This window comes from Bacillus rossius, chromosome 16 (genome assembly GCF_032445375.1).
Source record: "Bacillus rossius redtenbacheri isolate Brsri chromosome 16, Brsri_v3, whole genome shotgun sequence".
Lineage (NCBI taxonomy): Eukaryota > Metazoa > Arthropoda > Insecta > Phasmatodea > Bacillidae > Bacillus > Bacillus rossius.
In genome coordinates this window covers 12045293-12062287 of record NC_086343.1, presented here as the reverse complement: position 1 = coordinate 12062287, position 16995 = coordinate 12045293, and the positions used below count along the sequence as shown (strand labels likewise).

The window sequence follows — 16995 nt, the reverse complement described above, 5'->3', positions numbered from 1 at the left end:
CCATCATTCACTGCAGCTCAAAGTCGTTCAACGGGAGGGGGAAGGGGTGTTTGAAGAGTTCGACACTTGTCCGCTAGGGACCACCACAAGTCGATGCCCTAGAGATGGTGGCGATTGCGGCGGTGAATTAACCAACTACCTCAAAACCGTATTAGAAATTTTAACCTGGGCTGGCGACTTCTATACAGTATATATATTCAAAGCCTATACTTAACTCGTTATCAGCAGTAAAGAAGTTTAATTAAAGAAGATAACGTGGGCGTGTCCTTGTCACGATAAGAATGGTGGGTCTGGCACGTACCTGCGTGGAGGTCGTCGGGCGAACGAAGGCGGAGAAGAGACGCGTGTCTCAAGACGCGCGGTCCGGCAATGCGGGTTGCCCCGGCGCGCCGCTAGTTATCTACTTATCTCGCCCCGGGGAAAGCCTAAAAGATTCACAGACCCACGATCAGTCCCCGAACTTATCCGAAGTTCGCCCGCGGCTCGCTCGTGCAACTTCGGGAGTAACCAAAACATAAACAACACCGTTTTTTTTTTTTTTTTTTTTTTAAAGAGATTACGTTCACGCCTCACGATTTCAGAACAGTTTAAACGTCGCTGACGCAACACAACACAAACTTTAATTTATTTTTTTTTAGTTAGATCATTTAGACGTACGAAAACCTATCTTTCCCGGGGGAAAATAAATAAAGAAGGAAAGAATTATTGTTTCGAGTATTGTAGTTACGCGACAAAACTTGTAAAACAGAAAGCATATAACTAAGATGCACGAACGAACGCGTATTATCCGGGCGTCAGTTTCATGTTCAGTGAATGTTAATGTTTCTCTCACCCGGCCTTCGCCGCTAATCACGGTGACGGTGCAAAAGCAAGCTTGTGACTGCTTGGTTGGACTCATGGCCTCCTTGGGTAGAGGACTTTTTTTTTTGTGGGAAAGGGGGTAGGGGTAATGATAGGTTGAAGACGAAGAGAGGAAAGGTAGGGGGAGACTAAATAACCGGTTACACCGTGGTCGGAGATGGAGCCTATGCAGTGACGTAAGCAACCATTAAAAATAAATCATGATATGTTTAATCAATTTAAAAAAAATTTACGTCGTAATTCTTTGAGATTATTTTATATTTAAATAAATATAACTTCGTTAAATATAATATATATATATATGATTGTTTAACCTGAAATAAATGAAGTATAAATTATGGCCTGATTTATTTTACTTTATTGTGCCCTAAAAATAGCATAACTTACTATAGCGAGTCTATGGAAAGATTGTGATATAAAAATTTACTATAAAATTTAATTCGTCAATTTCCATTAACATTCAGTAAGTTAAGTAAACGGAATATGGAGAGATTTTAATAATATTTTTTTTTCTTTTTGCTATAGGAGTAGACGTTTTCACACTATAGCGTTCTTTGAGTTCATTCTAGTATTTAAATCTAAAATGGTCTTAAACGTTCTTAAAACTATTTAAAAAACGTTTTGAGATTATAATTTTAACAATATAAACAACTTATAATAATAATTTTGTGAATGCAATGTAAATTATGAATTGTAATAAATAATTTTTTTTAACAACAAAATAATTTAGGAATCTACCACCTTTAGGCATACGGTGTGCAGAGCTTCAGAAGAAAAAAACTCCTCAGGATATCAAAGTGTTATCTGTTTACGAAAAACGTTTGAAAAACGCTGAGGGCGGATGTGTAGTTTCGTTTCCAAATTTCGTTTACTGTATTTTTTTATGAGAGTGAAAAGTGCAAAAACGCGTGTTTTCAAAATAATTTTTAGGCATAAAGCAATAGTTAGAGATACTTGAAAGCACTCAGGAAACTTCCATTGCACCTTTATCTTTATTTATCCGCCATATAATGTTCTGGTTGACGCTCAAATCTCATACTTGTCCTATGCAAGAACGAGTCCACAGCTCTTGAGCTTAGAGGCGACACCGCGCCAGAAGCACCAGCGAGCATCGCACTTATCATCCTGCTTCACCAACACAAATACACCCTTGACTATGGCAGGCCCTGTAGCCGTAATTTAGTTTATCATACAGTGTTTCATCGGTGGGCCACCTCGATCTACTCGGACGCTACTGTGACGTCATCGGCGATGGAGGAAGCGGGGGCGAACGGACGTAGTTTTTCACTTCCCATCGCAAAAGCGACAAAAGGCCGGACGTATGACAATCCGACGGACATCCGACACAACTCGCTGCCCGCGGTGGCCAGGCACACGAAGTACATAGATGGAAATAAGGATAGCTGGCACACTGTATTTCTTATGGGACTACGGCTTGATGGCTTGATTACTTGCCAATCGTGAGGAATCGGCTATGTTCGGACGTTTCCGTCACTGGATGCCTATGATCGGTACCTCGTCAGCCATTTTAAATGATTCCACATCCGCAATCTTGGAATCCAATTTTTTTTTTTTTGAAAATCTGTAATTTAGCTAAAAATTAGGAGAAAATGCCAAAAAAAAATCATCAAAAAATTCATTTATTAAAATTATTATTGATTTATGTCCTTGGGTCGCTCCTCGCTCGATGCAAAAATAGTATTTTCCTGTAAAAATATTTATTTATTAAAATACGTTAAAAATAACCTAAAAGATTTATAAACTCATCTACTAGCTGCCAATTGATGCAATCGATTCATGTCGTTGGTTCGATCCTTGCTTGATACAAATAAGGTAATATTATGTAAAAATAATTTATCTAAAAAACATTGTGAAAAAACATAGACTTAAAATCCTCATCCACCATCAGCGTCTTGAAGAAACTTAACTTTCACAGAAAATCATAACACAACTTTTACAAGTTCTTCTAAAATACAAATTTTTCTTGAACTGGATAATCTTCTTAGAACCAATAAACACTACCTATTGAATAACTAATGCTGCTTATTGACAGCATTAAATTATAAGGAAACTTATAAACGTATTGTGCTCCTTTCAAGTCTTAGAACATTTTTCTTATTTTAGTTAATTTTACCATTGAATGATTTTACTAACATTCCATACATAAAATCCAAAGACAAAATTTCGTAGCTCGCAAACAAAATTTAGGTATACTTTATCATATTATAAATACTAACATAGTAAGATAGCATTACTCTGAGTAATTAAAAACAAAAAAAAAATTGTTTTGATATGATTACTTATATATTTAAAATTTAATTTGAAAATTTTAATTTATTACTATAATAAAGTGTTAAGTGTTTTATAAAGTAAAACTCTCTTCTAATAAACAATTAGTCGTCAAGTACATAGTTAAATAATCATTATAAAGTTATACTTTGGAATTTAACCTCCCGCCTAACATATAGTTACATATCGCGGAAAACATGTTTTAATTTTCTACTGTTAAGAGTCGCACTTCCATATCTTCCTCCTTGATCTATGAAAGCACTCGCTTTATAAAAATAAATAACAGAGACAGATTGATGTACCACTCAAGCAGGGATATGCTCAAATATGACTTACGATACGTTTTTGTCTCATTCGTAGTTAAAGAGCGAGAGGACGTGATTTCAAAAGCACTTGTTATTTATAACCGTCCCTCACAACTGTTGGCCTTCAGTTTTTTATTGTGATGCTGCCAAGTGATACGTCGAACCTGTTGTCACACATTGGTGAATGCTGCAACTCCGTTTATCATAATTTTATTCTGTCACCAATGTGTCAAATAAATATGTTTTATTATGCTTTTTCGCTACAACAAAAAAAAAAAGAAACTTGTTGTTTGGGAACCTATTTGCTAAAATATTTTTTGTTGTAAAATTTAATAATTTCACTTCTAACGAAGTCCATGGAACTTGCAGAATTTTGTCCTGTAACTTATATTTATCATAATTTGGAAGACTAAATAGTTGCTTTTTTCGATGAACCATTATTTTTGTATAAAGAGTTCTTTAATATAATGAAGAACGTGATAAATAAACTGATAAAATATTATCTTTTCAAATATCAAACTTTCGGGGTGCAATTCACGCAAATACTTTCTGCGCCCGCCGCTACAATTCATTGCTTGCTTGGATCGTAAACGTTGATTGCAAACATTAAACTCAGATAGCAGCTAAGAATGAGCGAAATGGTTATTTTTCCAATACCAGTTATGGTTCCGATTGTATAACTGGTTATTTATATGGTTAACTTTTATCAGTTATTTGACATGGTCTGTTTTCAATCATTCACTATTCCAATTGCAAGGAGCAACAAAAAATCATTACAGCCATCAAAATTATGTCGTAACTTTAATACTGGCATTGTAATTTTTCTTTTCATTCAAAAGGAAACAATATTTTGTCGTGATTGTAGATGTAACTATAAATAATTTGATCCAAGCACCTTATTTATTTGCATAATTACGATTAAATTTATACTGACTGAATAAATTACACATTTTATAAAATTTAGCTCATTTTACTTTGACGTGCAGAAGTTATAGTATATTATTAAAATACTGCCCATATTGTTAAAGTTCACTAAATAGTTATTACTTTAAAGTTTCCGCATACGTTAGAAGACATTACTAAAAAATTAACCTGAAACAATTTAAAACACACATTATTACACTTAGTAGGACAATATGTTTGTATATTTGTTTTTTCCTTACACGACTGAAAACGGCCTGCAAATACTTCCTACAGTCAAACCTTAACCTTATTGAGCTGAATCAATATTATAAAATTATAATGTTATTAAAAGAGTAAAAAAAAATCCGTACCTATTCGAATCACGTATTTTGAAATTAACAAGACCGCGCTCTACCGCTATGCCATTAAGCCAATTATAAATTTGGAAGGAGAAATTGTTTATGACTCTTGTAATGCCAGTTTTCTAGGGTATTTTAAAACTTTGGGTTACATTTTACAATGACTGTTTTAGTTTACCAAACATGTTCCAGGGAAGTTTCGCTATCATTAAGTCTCATTTGGCACACCAATACGTTTGGTATGTGCTCTAATGTTTACGGAAGTGATCATATGCGGTTTTACGTTGCTACGCGTGGGTTCGCCATCTTTGTGTCATATTTCCGTTCATCGACCTCCGTTCCATTTTCGCGAAATTTTTACACATAAAACAAATAGGTTGGCATTAAGTTTCCATGCAATTTGCGTGCAAAAATTAAATTGGGCTTTTTTTTTACAGCGTGGATTCCACGGAAAGCCCAACTCGAGATGCGATGTCTGTACAAATTGCTGGAGAACGAGGACAGCTCAAGGTCTTCGTTGAAGAACCAGCAATGAGTGTCCCGTTTTTATGCACACAGCCACGTATTGTTTTTATTCATTTTTCTTTTCAGTACCAACATCGAATTGAATATACCTGATACTCTCATTATAATCAAATAAATAATTACAAAATAAAAAAAATGCTTTATGGAATTTTATAAAACTTGATTTTGTATATTTTAAAATGACGTCCTCCCAAGATGTAAACATAAAAGTAAAAAAAAAAAACTTTACGTAAACATTTTAGATATTATTGTTAAGATATCTTAAATAGAACATTGATTAATTTCAATTTTTTTATTTTATTTTAACGACCGATCGAACGGAAAACAGCGCTTGTTACTTTTATCAAATTTATTCCCAATGTAAATAGACCATATTATATATGTATTTAAACAAAACAAGAGCTAAGAACAGTTACTTTCTTAAGTAAATGGCAATTCACATGAAAACATTTTTGTGTGTGCTGCAGGCACGTCAGTACGCTAGAACAACTAGAACGTTTTATTAGTGAATTACGTCTCGGCGACAGCGAGTATGATATCAGACAGTGCATTATTTGTTATCAATGTTATGTTATTCAAAATACGGTGTGCAGTTACCCTCCTTGTTCTGTGGTTACGTTTGTCATTAAGCCTTCTTACTAAAGGTAACGGGACCTAAAAAATCATAGCGGCGTCCAAACCATTTTTGGATACCTACTCATCGCTCATCAAATGAAGTAATGCCGCGGTTTCGAATCGAACACAAAATAATTTTGGTCGCATGTGGGTTGCGGTTTGCACAGATGTGAAATTTTTAGTTTATTTATTTATTTATTTTTTACTAACAAATAACAAGTCTAAATTATAGGAATCAACATGTTTAATGTGAGAAAGTTTACTACTTTGGTAAAAGAAATAACTTTGTGTTAGTAATGCTATTTCAGACATTTTGAATTCATTTACTATCGAGGACATGTATGAAGCCCGTAACGATATACTGCACTAAACGCATCTTCGCAATTCGCATTACCTTTCGCATTTTACAATACGTGGTTAAAATATCAAGTCAAATGTATATACACATACAAAAATAGTGTGAGCTAGTCTTTCAGTGCTCGCCCAAGATGTGTCAACATCTAACCTCGGTAACGAGCAAATTCATGTGTTCTCGGGTTGCAAACACACTTTTGATACGAAACTCGGACATGAGTTTGAACGTATAATTCTTTAAAAAAAATTGTTTGTCTGTAAATTCGGTTTACGGACGATAGTTTAACGTGACAACGTCATAACAAAACATTGATGAAATGATTTCATACTTTTATGAATAAAATTGAATCATTTTTATTGAATTATCACTATTTTATATGGATACAAAGAAGGAGTGAAATTAAATCTACAATTTAATTGATAAATTTACTTTTATTTGCACTCATTAATTCAAATATGTTTATTTCTTTAACGAAGAGATTATTTTAACTATAACTTTTGTACATGTTTGCTATTTAACTTCTTCCAATCCGTGTTATTCTGTTAAGGATATGACGATGATAGGAAAAGTAGGAAACGAATGGGAGTGTTTCAAGTTTAATGTGACTCGAAAAAGTCAAATCGATGGTGGTTCCAGTCGAGTGGAAGAGAGATAGATCCGGCGCAAGCTTACAATGAGCGTAACGGGACACAGCGTAACGGGACAATGTACATAACGGGACAATTTTTCGTGCGTGCAGCCGGCGTTCATCGATTTATTAGACGTTGCCACGCCAATAATGCCAAAGGTGATGAATATACGGCAATTTGGTTTTAAACTACATATTTTGAAGCGGATCACTCGTAGTTTCCGCACCCGCCGCTAGAATTCGCTGCCGGATCAGCTACGTCGACCGTCCAAGAGCGAAATTGTAAACTATATAATGAAACTGCTCCGATAAAAGCAAAACAAAAGACTTGAATAGATACTAAACTCTGGCTTTGCATCTGGTTTTTTTTCGATAAAGGCTTTTATTAAAAATACTGCCCATCTTGTTAAAATTCATTAAACAGTTAATAGTATAAAGTTTCCCTTTGGCTTTGTACCACCCGCCACAGATGGTAGCACCGTGGTTCCGAATTTCCGTTCCACGCGACTTCAGTTGCATTCAATAATTACCTACTCCTACCAAATGCAGTATACCGAGAGATAAGATGTAACACATGAAAAACACTTCAAGAAGTCTCGTGATTCAATATCATCAATCTTATCGAGGCAAAAGTGCTACGCATAATTTGTCACATATTGACTAATTTTAGTTTTGCTAAAGGTCGTGTGATAATATACCTGATATGTGTGGCGTGAGTAGGAAAGTCCATTAAGTGACCTTTGAACAAAAGTCCAATGAGTCACTCTTGAACCCTTGCGTTTCTGCTTCGTCTTGGTGATTGTGCGATGATTTACCTGCATCATCCTAAGTCATTGAGACGACAGCTACCTAAAGAGTTGAGAGAGATAAAGAGTTGAGAGAGAGAGAGATAGAGAGAGAGAGAGAGAGAGAAAGAGAAAGAGAGTTAAGAGAGTTACTCGGAAGGTGTTTTTTTTTATCTCCATGGGCGATTCCGAGGACAGAAGGAAAAAGAAGACACGTCCTCTGGAAACCTACACCGCCAAACTTATGCCGGATTCCTCAGCCACTCCTCTCGGCTCTTGGGAGGAGAAAGATTCCGCCTCGTCGTCTTGCCAGGCGCTTCCAGACAGCTATCGTCGCGTCGCGCGTCGAGGACAAGCGATGAACTTCAATTATAATAACAGCTCAAAATAATTACGGCATCACGCATAGTTAATAAGAGAAACAAAACCAAATCATCGTGGCTTGTTTTAGTGTTCCATATAATTAAAAAATTAAATTTTGTTAACGTTACAATTTTTTTTTTTGGGAACCAGTTGCCAAGAAAAAAGTTTTTTTTTTTTCATACGAGATAAATTCAGTAAATTCTGGAGAATATTTGTAGGGGAAATACAACTTAAGAATTAACCCATTTTTTTTAAATTTCTCTTACTGCGATTTTAGTATCCTAAAATGAAACCTATATACTTTAGGCCTGTGTAAAACATGTTTTAGCCTAGGAACAGCTTTAGACCACTAAACTTTCAATTTTTAAAAATCACTTCTTAGTGCGACTCTAAGGCAATAATGAAACAATCGACCAAATCTCGTGTCTGGCTTACTTGATCTTTTTATGTATGGGGATTTCGTGATCGGTATGTTAGTGTTTTGGCTTTTATATTCATGGAGGATTATTCCGTAGTGTGACTGAAATAAGAAACATACGAATGCGATTGAAAAATTTTTTTATTATTTTTATTTGAGAACGCGATTTCTTTGACAGTTACGCTCTGAGTGGCTCTCTTGGAGCTAGCGACACTCTGACGCCGCCTTCTGGTCTGAGAACCAGCTCCGGCAGAAGCTTTATGTCCTCTATCTTCTGCGTGGAGCTGATCTTGAACTTCCTCAGGATGGAGGACAGCACGATCTTCTCCTCCAGCAGAGCGAATTTCTGTCCTGCAAAAGACATTTTTGAAAAAAAAATTGCAAACGTGAATAGAAGTGCGTCTACAAAAACATTTGTGTCTGAGAGATAGCCTGACTTAAACAGTAAGCGCAATTGTTAGAGACCTGCAAAATTCGCGGTTTCTATGGCCTTCAGGATAGACTGCACATACCCCTGTACACTCGGGCAAATAACGCAAGTTCATTGGCTGCCGACTTGTAAGTCGTCTCAGCTGGTTTGTCTGTGATTCGATTCTTCTTTGGTTGAGGGTTTATAACTGGTTGAGGTTCGTCCAGAAGAGCAGTAAGCCAATAGCAAACTTATCTACGACTTATATGTGTTTGAATTCTAGCCTATCACCGAATGGATCCGCGAATTTCGCAGGTCTCTAGCAATTGCTGTCTACGTTCTTGGCCAAAATAAAAAATAATTTCAAATACTACAAATTCTCACTTTATATTCAATTTAAATATTTGAAAGTTTTTTATTTTCGAATGAAATTATATGAAATTATAATATATATCTCAAGCGTCTAATTTTTAAGTTTTCTTTTGTTCTGTTTCTTCTCCTTTCTAAATTGAGATCACCCACCACCAGGGACGCCTGCGTTTCTGTCACAAATTAAAAATCCGTGACTGTACCTCGGTCCAAGAGCCCAAGTCCCCGCACGGTAGACACTACTCTACTCTACTCTACTCTACTCTACTCTACTCTACTCTACTCTACTCTGACCAACTCTTCATCCAGACCATCCTCTGTCTTCTGTCCACTCCTACACTACTACTGATAGCTGTCATGGCTGGCCAATCCCAACACAAAGCACAAGATGCCTGGTACCCTCTCCCTGCATGGCTAAACCCAGCAGTGACACGGCGTGTAGGCTTAACCTGGATCCCTTCTGCAAAGTACACTTGGTTTTAGTTAGGTAGGAAGGGGGGAAAATGGCCCTTCAGTGGTTATTCGCCGTTGAAGATGGCTGCAACAAGGCATGCCCAAAAAGTCAATCACGTCATTTTCACGAACGTGGATTCGACTCAGAAGCCAGGAAATAGAGACTGCAACCACCCTTCGAAAGTTCAATGAAACACGTCAAAGTTGATTTCAGTTATTGGTTTGTTGCTCTCCTCCAGACGTCAGAGTGGCCTGCAGTTCCTACCAACCTATGCAGTTCCTACCAACCTTTGGAGTTCCTACCAACCTATGCAGTTCCTACCAACCTTTGCAGTTCCTACCAACCTATGCAGTTCCGACCAACCTATGCAGTTCCGACCAACCTATGCAGTTCCAACCATCCTATGCAGTTCCGACCAACCTATGCAGTTCTAACCAACCTGTGCAGTTCCAGCCAACCTGTGCAGTTCCAACCAACCTATGCAGTTCCTGGGCCCGGCGCTGAAGGGTATGTAGGCGTACGGGTGTCGGCCCTGGACCCGCTCCGGCAGGAAGTTGTCCGGGTCGAACTGCTCCGGGTCAGGGAAGCTCTCCGGGTTCCGGTGGGCGAAGTAGATTTGCAGCGTGAAGGTCGCTCCGGCCGGGATGCAGTACTCGTCTGGAAGGAAAACACGTGTGCAGGCCGCTTCGCGCGACGGCGTGGAGTGCAGCCGTGTTACATCAAGGTACTACTAGCTCGCTGTAGGAAAGGTTTTTATGGAGATTAAAAACTGACGAAAACTTGGTTCTACTGCGCAGCTTAGGTTCCCCCCTTCCCTTCTTTGCCACAGAGAATTTCCGTCACTCCCCTCTCTGTCGCAAAGAAGGAAAAGGGGGGAACCTAAGCTGGCGCAGTAGAAGCTAGTTTTCGTCAGTTTTTAATCTCTATCAAAATCTTTCCTGCAGCGAGCCAGTAGTGTTGTGTGTTCGCAATACGTGTGAAGTTGAAGGCGACGCGCGATAACGCACCAGTGCGATGGCGTGTCTCATCCTCGCATTTCAGCGTGCATTCTATTGGGCATTTACTCTCGCTCTCTCTCTCTTTCCAGTGAAAAATATACTATTTGCGCTGTTCTTGCTCTGTTGTCAGATATATGCCAAGATTTCAAAAGTTTTAGTTACAACTTCATAATATATATATAAAAAATGTTTTTAAATATATTCAAGAAAAAAATTATTTTGAGAGTAAAATTTGGAATGAGATTTCTCGAGAGAAAAAAAAAGCATCTGATCATTTTCAATTCTCTCTTCTAAGACAATTTATGAGAAACACGCCATCTTGTTTTCAATCATTTTTTGCCTTTTTTTAATATTTCAATATTTAAATTTGAGTTCTGATCGACCATATAAATTAATTAATGGAATGCCTTGTTATAAATAGTGACCGATCGCTACAAATAGTTTCTCCTGCAGAATACAAATTGGTGTTCAGAATTGATTTTTTTTTCTTTCACAATGAACCTATACAACTGTAATAACTATCAAAATGCACTAGTTTATGGCCTTGAAAATATCTAAAAATTTGTAAAATTTAAAAAAAAATACACTGAAACTTGGTTTGATAGTCGATAGTAAGGAAAATAAAATTGTTAATGTTTGCAAACTGGGTAGTAGCAATCTGGCAACAGTGGATGCAATTTTATCTATACTGCAATCTAAGGGTGAGACGGACTATAGTCACCGGAGAAGCCTAAGATGTCCATCAAGTTCTGTCCCTGCCCGAACACGCCAGAATATTCACCTTCGGCCAACCTCGGGATTTGTTTCATTTTTGCGCAGGAAAAATGAATTCAAATATTAAAAGTGGTCGGTTAAGTTAGCTACATTAAAACACTTTAAAACAATATGGACGGTTAGTTAGGTTAGTATAGCTACATTAAAATAAGCAGAGAAATGTAAATATATATAAATAAACCCAAGTTGGCCGAAGGTGAATATTCGGGTGTGTTCGGGCAGGGACAGAACTTCATGTACATCTTAGGCTTCCCATAGTCACCGCAGCACTCACGGGCGCAGTTCTAATGGGTGCGGTAGAACGCGTTGCCGCTCGAAAGTGACGCGTGTTTGAAAGATCCAATGTGAAGTCCGTTAACCATTAAAACGACGACGTCAGTCACCAGCTGTTTAATTTATTACACTAAGGGCCGGTTTCACAAAGTCTGTTTAAAGTTTCGGTTATCTAATCGAACGATTAATTTAAACAGTACATTAAAGTACTGATTATCATTTGACTGTTTCCCAACGTATTTTTAACGAGTGTTTAACTAAACAACGGTTAAGGGAAATATGGCAACCAGGCGATGACGTATTGGATCGCGATTGGCTGTCGTGCTACCTTCGTTTGTTACTTTTGGCCAGTGTTTAAGGTTCGGTTAGAGAAAATTGTAAACAAACATTAATATGGACGAAAATAAGCGGCCACGATCCGGAAATTTTCTTGCTTCGGAAACGGAATTACTTATATCTTTAGTGGAAAATTTTACCTAAAACAATGTCAAACACTTCCAACTGTCTTTCTATTTTACATGCTTTATATTAGCTTCACCTGTATGTTTGTTTGTCTGTCCGTCTGTAACTCTTTCGACTAAGAGTGAGTGCCTCATCACTGTAAAATGTCCCACCAATTTCATTATGTTCGTTAGCCGAGCGGTCTAAGGCGCGCGACTTCTGTGACGTCAGCTTTCGGATTCAGCGATCGTGGGTTCTACTCCCGGCCACGCCGAAAAAAAATAAATGTTTTTTTTTTCCCCGGTAAATTCTAAGATTATATCCATACATCTAACTGTAAATGATTCGGAGAGACTTTACCATTTCTTTGTGACGTTGCAACTCCAAATAGTTATCTCAGATGGTAATAGGTAGTGTCGGTAACTCATTTCCCTATGATAATTATACATAAATATAGTTTAAAAAACTAAAAAAACATGCTTTTAAAGAATATCAAACTAAAAAGTTAAAAATAAATATAGTTTAAAAAACTAAAGAAACATGCTTTTAAAGTTTATCAAACTAAAAAGTAAAAAATAATTTTAAAATTTAATTTATGACAATAGTATATAAGCAATACTAGTATAAATGAGAAAAAAGCATGGGGCGCTTAATATACAAAAAATATGGCACAAAGCAACAGTGCTAGGACCGTATTTTTGCTAAGCCGGAACCTCATTGCAAATTCACTGTCATTCATTTGAAAGTGATTTGGCCTTACTCGAAATATTCGTGGTCTATTTAAATAATCAACAATTTCTTCATCATCATCTGCAAACAAAATGTTCAATTCATTCGCCATCATCACTGCGGCACTTCAATCAATTATCTCTGTTTTGCACACTATGTGGTTTCAAACAGCTTCAAAAATATACATAACCTCAAAACTATCAGCAGTAGCCAACTAATCAGAACCTCTTCTTGTGTTTAACTTAACCATTGGTTACCATCAGTTAATCGGCCGATTACTGTTAACCCTATATTGAGAAACAGGTAATTCTGCTAACCAGCACTTAAATTTTAATCAGAAGATAACCGGACGATAACCAGACTTTGTGAAACCGGCCCTTAGTCTGTTTACCTTGGACATTTCCTTGAATAAATGAAATCACTTGGGCCACTCTAGGCCTTCAACGGCACCTGCGGTCGTATAAGATATTATTAACTGTCCGAAATAAGGTTAAAAACAGACACGGCCAGACCACAGGAGTGAAGTTCTTGATTCCGTTACATGAATATACAGTATATATACAAGTCCTTGTCATAATTGTAACGGGAGAGGAAAATTATTGATGGTCCGAAAAATGAAAATTAATTAAAAATAATAAAAATAATTCTAGTAAAAAAACAAATTAAACACAGAGAGAGGAGAAAAAACAATAGTTTAGGTTTGCGATTTAAAGTGATAAAAAGTATTTAAATACTAATTGAACTCTTATGAGGGTACTTATTGCTTCGTTGTTAATATCACACGGATGTTTTTTTACGTGTATGGGAAAATTAAGAATGATAAGGCATCTAGTGCGTGGCAACAATGTTAATAGGCAATAATAGGAAATAAACTTCTAGCGCCTGCGGCATTGTCAACACACACTTCGTACGTGTACTGCATGTTGTATCTAACCCCCTCCAACGCATTTGATTCTAAATTGGACTGTTAGTAAGGATCCCTAATGTTATTGATAAGATAATATAATATAGCCTATAGCCTTCCTCGATAAATGTACTATCCAACACTGAAAGAATTTTTCAGATCGGACCAGTGGTTCCTGAGATTAGCGCGTTCAAACAAACAAACAAACTCTTCAGCTTTATAATATTAGTATAGATATGTAAAAAAAACATATTTGAAGACATTTCCTGGGCGCCGAGAATAATTTAAATTTCCACGGGATGTTACTTTTTTGAGGTTAAGTCTGTTTACCTTGGAGATTTCTTTGAATAAATTAAATCACTTGGGCCACTCTACGCCTTCGTTGCAGGCTACGGTCGTAAAGATATTATTAACTGTCAGAAATAAGGTTAAAAACAGACATGGCCGGACCACAGGAGTGAAATTCTTCACTCCGTTACATTAATATATTAATATTTTGGCGAGACGCCGCTCGAAACAGCTAGGGAAGCCTACAACTCACGTAGTTTCGGTTCCCTGCAAGAATTTCCGAAGATTTCCGAAGTTTTGCGTTTTGGTATTAACGCCACTTCAGCCGCTAAATCAGAAGTTTCCAATGAAAACAAGCATGTTGTGACTGACCTGACCTAACCTAACCCTTCGATTTTTTTTATTTCAATTTTTGAGAGAAATCCGAAGTTGCACGAACGTGGTAGGGAACCGAAACTACGTGAGTTGTAGGCTTCCCAAACACATACTCTCGGGGTTGCCCAGGTACAATATAATACAGACGATACATCGTCAGGAGGGGGGAGAGTTACCCAGGCGGACGTCCTCGCTCGCCGTGCGCTGGATGAACGGCACGCTGGGGTACAGCCTCAGCGTCTCCTTCACCACCTGCTCCAGGTACTTCATCTCGCTGAGGTCCCTCGGGGTGGCGGCTCGCTCGGACGACTGGAATATGCTGTCCAGCTCCGCGCTCACCTTCTCCTGCTCGCATCCCCCCAACACACACACGGTCGTAACTTAGAACTCGAGGGAAAAAAACCCCGCTTCCATGCGTTAGAACGAGCACAACTTAGAAACACGTAAATTAGTAACACACGACTTAGAAACACGCGACTTAGAAACACGCAACTTAGAAACACGCGACTTAGAAACATACAGCTTAGAAACAGACAACTTAGAAACAGAAAACTTAGGAACAGACAACTTAGAAACAGACAACTTAGAAACAAACAACTTAGAATATCATAACGCAGAACTACCGTAATTAGAAACTCGTAAATTAGTAACACACGACTTAGAAACACGCAACTTAGAAACACGCAACTTAGAAACACGCAACTTAGAAACACGCAACTTAGAAACACGCAACTTAGAAACACGCAACTTAGAAACAGATAACTTAGAAACATACGACTTAGAAACAGACAACTTAGGAACAGACAACTTAGGAACAGACAACTTAGGAACAGACAACTTAGAATATCATAACGCAGAACTACCATAACTTAGAAACACGTAAACTTAGTAACTATCATAATGATGATATCCCAATGATCTCCGCTCAGCGCTAGAAACAAAATGGCGCAACAGGAAAATGTGTTCGAACCACAGTCAGTTCAGTGACGCCTGAACTCTTGACGCTGCAACTGGCCGCACGGGGATCTGAGCGAAGAAACGCGAGGTGGTCCAGGAACGCGAAGGACCGCCTGCTAGGACTGGCATGCGACACTACGTGTGTCCTCTCGAGATGTTTTTGAAAAAAAAACAGTTCAGTGAATACAGAAGTACAGACCAGTGCCGTGCCTACAAACACGGCACACAGTCCTTGACTGATCGGGATCAAGGATCCGTGCAGAAAAAGAAAACAGTGGGAAACATAATTATTTTTTTGCAGTCTAAAATTGAGTTTATAATAGTTATGTTTGTTGCAGATACACATTGTGACCAAGGTTTATCAGATAATAAATAGCATAATTTTACTAAGTTTATTTTAATGTCAATTTTTTTAGAATTATTATAATTTTTTTACCTAAGATTTTTAGTTATAATTATTGGATTAATTCAGTTTTTTTTTTTACTTTTTAAGTTTAAGTTAGATAAATTTTTGCAAAGTTGGTTTAACTGAGATGATTTTTTATAAAGTATTTTTTTAGCGGTTAGTAATATTTTAGTAAATATAAATATGTAGGTAGTAAAGTGCTGCGAAAATGTTTAATGTATAGGGAAAGATAATTTATTTGTTTTTGTTTTAATTTTATAACTACGCCGGACTTGGATAGAGTCCCGAGGCGCGGCGCTGCGCTGGTAGGTGCGAGTGACGTCACAAGATGTCGGCTGTTCGCCGCGCGAAGGGGTCGGGGGCTGGGGAAGGGGGGAGAAAGGGTGACGGCCGTGCGTGGGAAAGTTCGCATCTCTGAAGCGCTGTGGGTGAACCCTTGAAGCGTGTCTTCAAGAAGTTTGCGTCGACCTGTTGAAACTGGCCCCCGCTGAGAATTTTAAAGACTACAAAGTTTTAAGTTTTGCATCGCCGTGTTTAAATGTTTTGGCGCGTCAGTTATAAAATGCAAAAATACTGCTGTTCAATTGAAATACTTTTACGCCTCAGAAGAAAAAAAAAAGAATGGAACAACTATTTCAGTTGGTCGTCACCGCGTGCAAAAATTTGTAATGTGCCGCTTTGGTGGAATTCAGTTATATTTTAATAAAGAGCAACTGTCATCTGTATTAACCTCATTTATTGTGTTGTATTAATCACTAAAAAATAATGAGACGTGCGTTTCATAGAACATTTGTAATATTTGGTTTTACTTAACTTTTTGTTACCGGTGGATGATAACCGCAAGACGGACATACGCGGAGAATTATAATTCAAAAAAACGTTTAATAACTAAAATATTTTGTAATCTTACGTAGACGTAACACTTTATTTAAGAAGGAAAGCACGGGTTATTAGCTTTGTATTAAAATTTTTATATAATTTTTTTCTATCTTTAATAAGTCTTTTCGTGGGCACCCACAAGTTAAAGGTCTGTAATAGTTTTGATTTTATTGTATGGTTAGTAGGATTATTAGATTATTATAGCTACATAAATTTAAATATATATTATTTCACTGCCTACCTCGTTTCTTAAGAGATAAGTTAAGTTTGTAGTTTGCATAGTAAGCTCAAAAAAATATTTAACATTATTTGGTACTAGCCCCAATTTGGGAT

The 16995-nt window shown here is 37.2% G+C and overlaps 3 protein-coding genes across 4 annotated transcripts in view; 1 reads left to right on the top strand and 2 right to left on the bottom strand.

The window, feature by feature from the left end:
• LOC134539993 (cytochrome P450 4C1-like) overlaps positions 1–391 on the bottom strand; it is a 34677-nt gene extending 34286 nt beyond the window's left edge. The window contains exon 1 of one of the 2 annotated variants that reach the window (XM_063382404.1): positions 302–391. The gene's annotated coding sequence lies outside the window, so the exon portion shown is untranslated. The remainder of the gene's footprint in view (positions 1–301) is intronic. The other variant, XM_063382405.1, reaches the window with a different exon arrangement.
• Positions 1–16995, top strand: part of LOC134539995 (protein singed wings 2) — a 209951-nt gene that overhangs the window by 167528 nt on the left and 25428 nt on the right. The window lies entirely within an intron of this gene.
• Positions 8530–16995, bottom strand: part of LOC134539991 (cytochrome P450 4C1-like) — a 38305-nt gene continuing 29839 nt past the window's right edge. The window contains exons 11-13 of the mRNA XM_063382402.1: positions 14597–14765; positions 10116–10295; positions 8530–8757 (exon numbers count right to left, since the gene is read on the bottom strand). Coding sequence (XP_063238472.1) covers positions 8585–8757; positions 10116–10295; positions 14597–14765 — 522 coding nt within the window. The 3' untranslated portion in view covers positions 8530–8584. The remainder of the gene's footprint in view (positions 8758–10115; positions 10296–14596; positions 14766–16995) is intronic.